Raw genomic sequence first — 10094 nt, forward strand, 5'->3', positions numbered from 1 at the left:
CTCACAAATCACCACTAAAGAACTTACTCATGTAACAACAACAACAACAACATTGGGTTAAAAAAAAAAGGTGTGTCATCAAGTCAGGTACCACTGTGAGCAACTGGGCTCAGGTCCATTGAGGAAGTCTGTGAGACAGCATGCCTCGGGTTACCTCTGATTAGGGAGAAAGGAAGGTGGGAGATGTAATCTACCATCTCCCCATCTGACATTGCTTGAGGGTTGCTTCTAGGGGCATTAACTCTTGAGAACCTGAGCTTGTCCTATGATCAGGTTCCTGCATCCAGAAGAAAAGCTTGCAGGCAGTGAGACACAGGTGCAGCAATAAAGACCCCCTGCTACCCCGATGGATGCTGATACCTTAGAGCAGGTGTGATGGTTTTTATTTTCATGGTTGACTTAGAATGTTTGTCTGAGATCCATAGCAGATGCTGCTCCCCTTGTATCACTATGATCTGATATTTTCAGGGCAATGAGCTGTAAATACAGGTGTGAAAGGCCAGATAAGGAAAACATCGTGCCTAGGATGTACATGACCTTGGAGATAGATGGAAAAGTCCTGAAGGCAGGACTGGCATTTTCCATGTGTATGTGCGTTGGGGTGTGTGTGTTTAATTCTCTTAATTCTCTCTCATTGCTTGCTTAATAAGTACTCCTGAATGAACAGTGGAAGAACTTTCTATTATTCCCGCCCAAGGGAGCAGAGGCAGAAGTCAAGAGAGCAGGGGTGAGCGGCTGCTGCCAAGTCCCTTACGTGGCTGCTGTTCATTGCCTCCTCCATGCAGAGCTGATTGTCCTGCAAGATCTTCCTCTGTCTCTTGCAGACATCGTGCAGATTCTTGATGTCAAGTTGCAGGCTTAACAGCTTGCTGTTCAGGCTGCTCACTTCTCTGTCTCTCTCCCCCGCCTAGGCAGCCAGAAAAACAAAAGCATCAATTATAAACTATCAAGAAAGTGCTGCTTTTGTTCACTTAACAGGTTGACAGAGACTTGAAATTTGCCGGAAATTTGTCCATCAACCATTAGCTGTTATTACTCATCCTGTGTAACATTTACACAGTTTCCAATTGCCAGGTGTCTGAGCGCTCTGCATTATTCAGACAATTACTGATTTATATTAATTAATCTTCACCACACTGCTGGGGGTGCACAACAGACAATTCCCCTGTTTTTCAAGAGGAAGTCAGTGCCTAGAATAATTCTAGGCACCTACTGGACTGTCTATAAATATTAATGGCTCTGCCACTGATGAACATATTGAGATGTCAAATGAACTTGTCAAGACAAGTATAGTGAATCCATGATGGGCTTGATATGGGATTCTGAAGTCTCTTACCTTTCTCTTCTACCCACTAGACCAAAAGATCTCCCTCACCTATAAACCCAGTGCTTTTCTTTTCTTTTCTTTCTTTCTTTTTTTTTTTTTTTGAGACAGAGACTTGCTCTATTGCCCAGGCTGGAGTGCAGCGGCACGATCTAGGCTCACTGCAAGCTCCGCCTCCCGGGTTTACTTAAACCATTCTCCTGCCTCAGCCTCCCGAGTAGTTGGGACTACAGGCACCCGCCACCATGCCCGGCTAATTTTTTGTATTTTTAGTAGAGACAGGGTTTCACCGTTTTAGCCAGGATGGTCAAGATCTCCTGACCTCGTGATGTGCCCATCTTGACCTCCCAAAGTGCTGGGATTACAGGCATGAGCCACCGTGCCTGGCCAACCCAGTGCTTTTCTTTAGAGGCATTCACAATGGGAACAAAAGTGAAATCCCTGGGCTGGTGGCGTAAGATTTCTGTCTTTGATTATGAGTGAAAAGAATTAGCTAATTGTTGCTAGATGGGGATGGAAAGTAGTGATTGAGATATAAATAGAATGTTTGGGGAATAGTAACTTGGGTGGGGGTGCAGGTGCAGAGCTGTTGTAGGACGGTGGGGCTTTATCACTCCAGGATGCCACCTCCATTCCCAGAGTTGTGGGTGGCAATGGTGTGAAAAGGAAGGTGGAGGAAGTCCTGTGTGAACCTGTGCAGTGCTTCAGTTCTGTCACTGTGCTGGCTTTCTACAACACTTGTGAGCACAGATGTTACCGTTACTGAGTTTTAAATCTAGGAACTGAGGCTGGCTCCTTCATGGTAGGTACATGGTTTGGCTCCATGTCCCCAACCAAACCTCATCTCAAATTGTAATCCCCATGTGTTGAGGGAGGGACCTGGTGGGAGGTGATTGGGTCATGGGGGTGGTTTCTCCCATGCTGTTCTTGTAATAGTGAGTGAGTTCTTACGAGATCTGATAGTTTAAAAGTGTGGCACTTCCCCTCACTCTCTCTCTCCTGCTGCCATGTAAGATGTGCCTTGCTTCCCCTTTGCCTTCTGCTATGATTGTAAGTTTCCTTAGGCCTCCCCAGCTATGTGGAACTGTGAGTCAGTTAAACCTCTTTTCCTGATAAATTACTCAGTCTCCAGTAGTTCTTTATGGCAGTGTGAAAATGGGCTAATACAGTACCTATCTCTTAGGTTAGATTACCAAGAGGGTTCTTAAGTGAGGATTCATGGCATCTATTAAAGAAACACTCCCAAGAAAAACCAGCATGGAAGAGGGGGAAGCAGGACAGGGAAGGGGTAAAAACCAAGTATAGGTACATTTTCAGAGAGTCCTGTGGTCAGTAATTTTAGCCTGCTCATACAGGAAACTCTGGAATATGAGATATGAGCTACACCTTAGAGTCTGTCTTGATTGGTGTCAATGAAAGCTGGGCTGTCAAACTCAGCATCAGTCAGTCAATGGCCAATGGCCACCCCATGGGTTATAAGCTCCTAAGAACTTCCAGCTCTCTGCCCCTGTAGGCAAAGTGACTTCAATAGTCTAAAGGCAATTCTTCTAAAAGAGTTACAGCTGCAAAAGTGCATAGTAGACAGGGGATAGGTGCATGGAAATAGTGAAGGGATCTAAGCCAAAGTGCCCGAGGTCTCACATCTGGTTAGCAGTAGGGCCAGGAGAGCACATTCTTCCTGACCCTGTAGCCAGTGTTCTGCCCTCATATCCAACTGACTGGTCTGTCTTTTGAAATATATCAGCTGCATAACACACATTCCCAGAGGAACTGGAGACCTGATATGGACATCGTAAATCAAACCTTACTGGACAGGTCAGTTTAAAGGACCCCTGCACAAGGCCGAGGAGGGCCGGAGGACAACGGTGAGAATTGGACATTGCAATGTCAGAGTATTCGGAATTCAGAAGGTTTCCCAGAACTGCTGCTGTCTCCGCTGATTTATTTCTTCATTTCCATTTAGTACCTGGACTTTTTTTTAACCACTTTACAATTTAATTAGGTTAACGGCATGGCTCTGTCATTAAAAGGATTTCATTATCTCAAAACTCTCCCTCCTCCTCTCTTGCTCCTATCCTTCGCTCCTCACTTCCAGAAAAATAACAGTGGATGTCAACTGCCCCAAGCATGTAATTACCATTAAGACAATTACCGGGGACTCTCTTAAGAGAATATGTGTAGAGTGGCCTTAAAAGATGGTGTACAGACACTATTTTCTAACTTGGAAACAAAATCCTTAACTCGATAAAGAGTGGTAGTTTGATTCTGGTGCTTTGGATCCCTTTCCTGTGGTCACCACACTGGGAATAGGGTATGGAGCCTCTCCTGGAAGTGGGACCCTAAGGAACCTCTCCACTCTGGCCACAGGGCTGTATTTCTTTGGCATCTATGAGCAGGTTAGCTGACAACAAGATGCCTGCTCCACAGGAGAGCCAAATACCCTCTACTCTTGCCTTGGTGCTGAATATATGTGTCTTAAGGCAGGGACCCTGACACCAGATTGTTCCCCATGGAGACCAGCACACTGAGGGCTCACTAACAAAATACCAACGATACACACTTGAGTCTCTCTAAGTTAAAAGTTAAGTGCTCTCTCTCAGGCCAATAAAAATATCCTTTCTCCCTCCAGTTTTGGATGTCCTCTGAGTAGAAGGCCTGACAGCCCAATTCTTTTGCACCACCAGAAGTTCAGAATTGGATCTTCAATATAGATGATCTCATCTAATTTGTACATTTAGCATCGGCTCAGAGTCTCTGAGAAAATGTCTTCATTCATGAAACAAGGTTTGGAATAAATCATCTTTCTTTGAATATTCCTTAAACCAGCTGAATAACAAATATGTTTTGATGGATGTCAAGTGAAATTTACTTTTGAAAAGAAAACCATTCACTCCTGAAGACCAAATTATAAAGAGGTTTTGATGCATCAGAAAAGGAGTAAAAATGCTGGGAGAGTGATCAGGTGATTTCCAGAATGATGTTCGATTTTTAATTATAGGGAGTTATTAGAAAAGGCTGTGCTCACCTCAGAACCCCAGAAAAGCCAATGTTTCTGGGGTCTCAGTGAACCTAATTTCTTGCTGGTATCTCGCACAGATATTAGCTGTAAACTATTTATAATCCTATCTACTTTATGAAGGCTAAATTCCAGGCAGATGCCTTTTGAGTATCAACATGCAATAGGGATAGATTTAATCTGACATTTCATCAATCATAGCTCCGTAACCATTACTGCGGCATGAGATGAACTGAGAGTCATAATGTTGACCCTCAGGCACCATCTGATCTTGTCCTGGATCTGAAGTCATTAACAGTGGCTGAAATCATAAGTCTCCACTGCTAGGTGAGTTTTCATTTATATAAGTCATGTACTTAGATACCCGGTTTCTCTTATATAAGGTTGGAACCTGGTCACTCTGCTTTGAAACATATGACAGCAGCAGCAGCTATCAACCCACAGGCAAAATGATGAGTGCTGATACTGCAGTTGCTACCATATTCATGATAACTATTGGAAAATAGGTTATTTACTGAAGCAAATTTTCTGTATTGATTAAATGGGTCTTTTGTCAAAAAGCATGGTATCTCAAACATATATTTCAAAATAGGAGAAGACATTTTGCTTTAGGTTTCCAAGTATTAACAGTCTCAAGCTTCTTCTTGGGGGAAGCTAATGTTAAATGGAAGCTCGTGATTCAGTAGCATTTTCAGAGCCCAAGAACATTGCAAAGATTCAAAATGGCAGCATTCCCAGGGATTTGGCATTTCAACATGAAAATCGGAGTAATTTTGGATTCAACCAATAACACCATAAAGGTCATCATCTTTGGGATATTATCTTATTTGTCTGAGGATGAGGACAAATCTTCAATAATCAACGGCAAACCACTTTTAACCACCACTAATATCATAACCATTCCATTTATGGTAAGAGTTATGCCTTAAGAATCATGAAACCTTAAAAACTAACATTGATTCAGGAATTTTTACATTTCACTTGTGTAATAGTAGAGTTTACAGTTATCTACAGTAATTTTAAACACTATTATTGATATTACTGACTTGATTCCCAAGTCAGTAATATAGACTTTATATTTATAAAGTCTGTTTATAGAAATATTATATTTATAAAAATATTTATAGAAATATTACAGTTTTTGCATTACTTATGAATGAAATTAATGGGTACTTATACAAGGTTTTGCCTATGAACAAAAATTTAGAACCAATTATGTTCACATACTGAAGAGTGACTACATTTTATGGTGTTCTAAATTCTTTTAAAATTGGTGTATACTTATGTAACAAACCTGCACATTCTGCACATGTATCCCAGAACTTAAAGTATAATAAAAAAGATTTAAAAAATAAAGAAAACATTATGAAATGTAAGAAAGCTAAACACACACACACACACGCACACACTTAGATTAACAAATTAAAAAAGATATCTGAGAGATCCCCTTATCAGCTGTGTATTCAAGCACAAGTTATTTAACTTCTGTGCCTACATTTCCCCATGTATAATATAGAGATAATTATGGTTTTCTTAAGGTTGTTGCAAGGATTAAATGCATTGGTAAATACAATGTACTTAGAACACTGTCTGACACATATCGTGGAAGGCTAGATTAGTGTTTGCCATAAAAACAAAATTGGCACACCCTGTAAGTATACAGTATAGGATACATATGACATATGGTGGAGATCAGCCACCTATGGAACATGGGCTGATTTTTATTGGCACCTGGGCAATTTTCACAGACTTTTCACTATCATATCATTTGAGAAATTATTCTACTAAGAAGGTAAGCTCCATGAGAGTAGAGATCTTTGTCTATTTTGTTCACTGCTTTATTCCCAGCTCCTAGAACAACGAACGCCTGGCATATTGAAGGTGCTCCCAAGATATAAATTAAATGAAGAAAGAGCCTTCTAGAAAATCCATACGAGATCCTTGTTCCCCACAGAACTGGTATCAAGTTCTGTATGGCTCCAGTAATGCAGCAGGAAAGGAGTGGACTGCCTGTTTCAGAATCTGCTCACCTCTTGGTAGGAGGTCTGTTAGAAAGCATATGGTACATGGGACAATCCTTTACTCATCAAAAAAGTCCCCTTAAATCCTTTCTGGAAGAAGGTAGGGCATACATAAACATAGTTTGCTGCTGTTGTTGTTGTTTGAGACAGGGTCTTTGTCGCCCCGGCTGGAATGCACTGGTGTGATCATGGCTCACTGCAGCTTCAACCTCCCAGGCTCAAGTGATCCACTTGCCTCAGCCTCCTGAGTGGCTGGGACCAAAAGAGCATGCCACCACACCTGGCTAATTTTTTTTATTTTTTGTAGAGACAGGGGTCTTACCATGTTGCCCAGGCTGGTCTTAAACTCTTGGGCTCAGTGATCCTCCTGCCTCAGCCTCCCAAAGTGCTGGGATTACAGGTTTGAGTCACTGCGCCTGGCCCCATAAACACAGTTTGACCAAAATATTAAACTAATCAGACACTCCATTTTCATATTATTCCAGATAAAGAGAGAATGTTAGCAACAATAGTTAATATCGATTAAGTGCTTTCTACATGCACTACCTTTGCTAATCCTCATACCAAGTCTTTGGAATAGGTGATCATAATTCATATTTTCTAGATAAGGCAAAGGAAACTTAGAGTAGGTGATCATAATTCATATTTTCTAGATAAGGCAAAGGAAACTTAAAAGTAGGAAACAAACTCAGTATCATACTGCTGGTAGATATGGACCCAGACCCACCCAGCTTGAGTCTGGGCTCTTAAACACGATGCTCTGCTGCCCACCTCTGTCCATGATATTTTGTGATGCTTATTACTGGAATTTTGAATCATAAAACATGAAAAAAGTCCCTTGTAATGAATATTCAACTCCACGCATGTAGAGGAGTTAGGAGCCTTACCTCATCTTTCATTTCCTTGGCAGCTCTCAATTCTCCTTTAACCTTTAGTATTTTCTGAGCTTTGTTATAAACCTGAAAAAGTCCAAGTATTTAAGATGGAAAAAGTATAAATGAGCCTCTGCCCTTTAAAGATTTTCCCAGCTGGATCTATGCCCTCAGCAACAGGTTTGGAAAATTTTCCTGAACTGTTAGCAATACCCACTTGCTTACCCATCTGTTTGTGTTTTTAAAAGGGTGTTAAAACCTCCAGATGGCAGGACCATGGTTTTACATCTTTTCCAGAAAACCACTACTTGGTGAACCAAACAGTTTCTGAATTTACCCTTCTTGGAAAGCAAAAAGTCTGAATCGAGTTTACTTTTTAGATTTCTATGTACTCTATGGCTCAGATATAGCTAATATTATGTACTTATTATGAACCAGACATGATGTGCATGACCTAACTTCATTCTCACATGAACCCTGGGAGGCAGGGACTACTACTATCCTCATTTAAAGATAAGGAAACTGAGGCCGAGAGAGGCTAAGTGACTTACCCAGGGTCACAGAGGCTCTCTTACTACTCTGTGAGGAGCTTCCATTAATTTTGTAACTATTTATATGAAATATCTGATGATATGGTGTTTTTGAAGCATCAGCTTGCCATAATGTTTACGCTCATAAAGTTAGGAAACACGTGAAGTGCTGAGACTTATCTAGCTAGAAAGCCTCCCAGGAAACCAAAGATCTTTGCACATGTATGTGCATGTAAGTACAGGATGATGCATTTGAGGTCATAATGCACTGAGCTTATTAAAATCATCTCATTCATTCTGTTTTTAACCCTAAGAATGGAGGAATTTCCACCAGGAACTTACCTGCAGAATAGTTCAAGGAATGAGAAGCTATCAAAATACTCATCCTTTGTAACAAACCACATCCCCTATCCCTAATATAAGCCAAGAGGAAGAAAGAATGTTGGTGATATGTGGAATCTGGAATGTTTTATGGAGCTGAATTCTGATTTCCTGCATTGAGTACCCTCTGAAGTCTTCATGCACAGAGGTGCATCATGGGAATGGAGGTGTGGCTCAGGCTCACCTGGTGGGGACAGGCTAGGTGATGACGTGTAGTAACAAACAACCCCCAAGTCTCAGTGGCTTACGACCGTGAAGGTTTATTTTTTACTCATGCTACATGTCCTTTATGAGTCAGCTGGGGCTCTGCTCCACATTGTCCTCAATATCCTCGTAGTCCTCAGCTGGTGAACTTCTATTATCTAGTATGTTGCCTGTTGCCATGGTAGCAGAAAGGGAACTTGGTGAATCAGCTACTGGTTCTTAAAGCGGAAGTGAAACACTTTGCTTCTGCTCACATTTCATTAGCCAAAACAAGTCACATGGCCATGCCTAACTTTTTCCTTTACCTCCTCAAAGAAATACAGGCATATGTCAGAGAGATTGCGGGTTTGGTTTCTGACCACCAAAATAAAGCGAATATCACAATGAGACAAGTCACACAAATTTCTTGGTTTCTCAGTGCATAGAAAACCTATGATTACACAATACTGTGGTCTACTAAGTGTGCAATAGTGTTATGTCTAAGAAAACAAGGTGCATAACTTAATTAAAAATACTTTGTTGCTAAAAAAATGCTGATGCGGACACAAGGGAGCACATACTGTTGGAAAAATGGCGCCAATAGACTTGCTTGATGCAGGATTGCTACCAACCTTCAATTTGTTAAAAATGCAATATCTGTGAAGCACAGTAAAGTGAAGAGCAGTAACATGAGGTATGCCTGTACTGGTGAACTCACAAATGACTTCCACGCTAGTCAAGCAAGATTAAAAATAGCGTGGCATAAAAGAACACTAAACAGGGTTCTAGGCCACAAAGCTTCTAAACCTGGTTCAGCACCTCACTGGAGGAGTGGCCTTTGGAAAGGCCTTCATATCTCTGCGGCTTCATTTCTGCTTCTGTAAGCTAGGAAGCTATAATAAATGGCCTTTAGAAGTCTTTCCTAGCTTTAAAGTTCACTGATTCAGTGCTCTACCATGATGGACACCTTTCTTTAGGAGGAACTATGAACTCACCCAAGTATCATACAAAAAGTTGTAATGGAACAAATGTATCCTTGAGAATCATACTTCTTTGCAGGCAAGCCCACTGGATAGTCAGGAGATGATTCTGAAATCAAATGAAATCTTGTCCAAAAGACAGAAAAATGATTTTCTAGATTGTGATGGTTTCATCCACTATGGAGTTACACAGCTGTAGTTGCAAGAGCCAAGAGCATTTCGAAGGAAAAGTAGAAGGCATAGGTTCTAACATTTGCATGAAAATATATTGAAATTTACTAAGTAAGGTAAGTAGGAAGAAAAAAAGAGAGCTGGAGTTTGTTCCATGAAGGAGATGTCAGAATCTTGAGTCATTAACAATAGCAGCGGGCAGTTTGGAAGGGCTTATGATGAAAAAACTGCAAGTGTTATATGATAAATTTTTGATACATTTGACAGTAATGTTTGCCAGATGGATAGGGAAGAGTGTTTTGGGGGAGCCCCACAGGCTTTACGAAATGCCATGTGAACCTTCACAGTGCTGTCTGACTGAGGAGTATGGCTGGACAGATATTTTGAGGAGGAAGGGCTCATCCCAGAGGGAGGGACTCTCTACCAGATCCCCGGCTACTGACTCTCTGAAGCCAGGACTTTGCTCATGTCTCTCTCTTCTTGAACCCTTGTTCTTACATATTCTGTTCTGCCTCCTGCGTCTCTGTTGAGACCTTCATTTCTTCATGCCTTGTCTACTGCCATCTGCCCAGGCAACTCCTTTCTTGTATTCAAAACTCCTGCCATCTGCTTTTCA

At 41.3% G+C, this 10094-nt stretch overlaps 1 protein-coding gene across 28 annotated transcripts in view; it reads right to left on the bottom strand.

Annotated features, from left to right (window-relative positions):
* The window catches only part of PMFBP1 (polyamine modulated factor 1 binding protein 1), a 61006-nt gene extending 51590 nt beyond the window's left edge, over positions 1 to 9416 (bottom strand). For 19 of the 28 annotated variants that reach the window (XM_055366452.2, XM_063699737.1, XM_019012003.4 and 16 more), the window contains exons 1-3: positions 8106 to 8230; positions 7249 to 7320; positions 755 to 907 (exon numbers count right to left, since the gene is read on the bottom strand). In XM_055366452.2, coding sequence (XP_055222427.1) covers positions 755 to 907; positions 7249 to 7260 — 165 coding nt within the window. In that variant the 5' untranslated portion in view covers positions 7261 to 7320; positions 8106 to 8230. Of the gene's footprint in view, positions 1 to 754; positions 908 to 7248; positions 7321 to 7784; positions 7973 to 8105; positions 8231 to 8328; positions 8482 to 9322 lie in introns of those variants that run through there. The other 9 variants (XM_063699734.1, XM_055366448.2, XM_055366447.2 and 6 more) reach the window with 7 other exon arrangements.
* Between the last annotated feature and the right edge of the window lie 678 nt (positions 9417 to 10094).

This window comes from Gorilla gorilla, chromosome 18 (assembly GCF_029281585.2).
Source record: "Gorilla gorilla gorilla isolate KB3781 chromosome 18, NHGRI_mGorGor1-v2.1_pri, whole genome shotgun sequence".
NCBI lineage: Eukaryota > Metazoa > Chordata > Mammalia > Primates > Hominidae > Gorilla > Gorilla gorilla.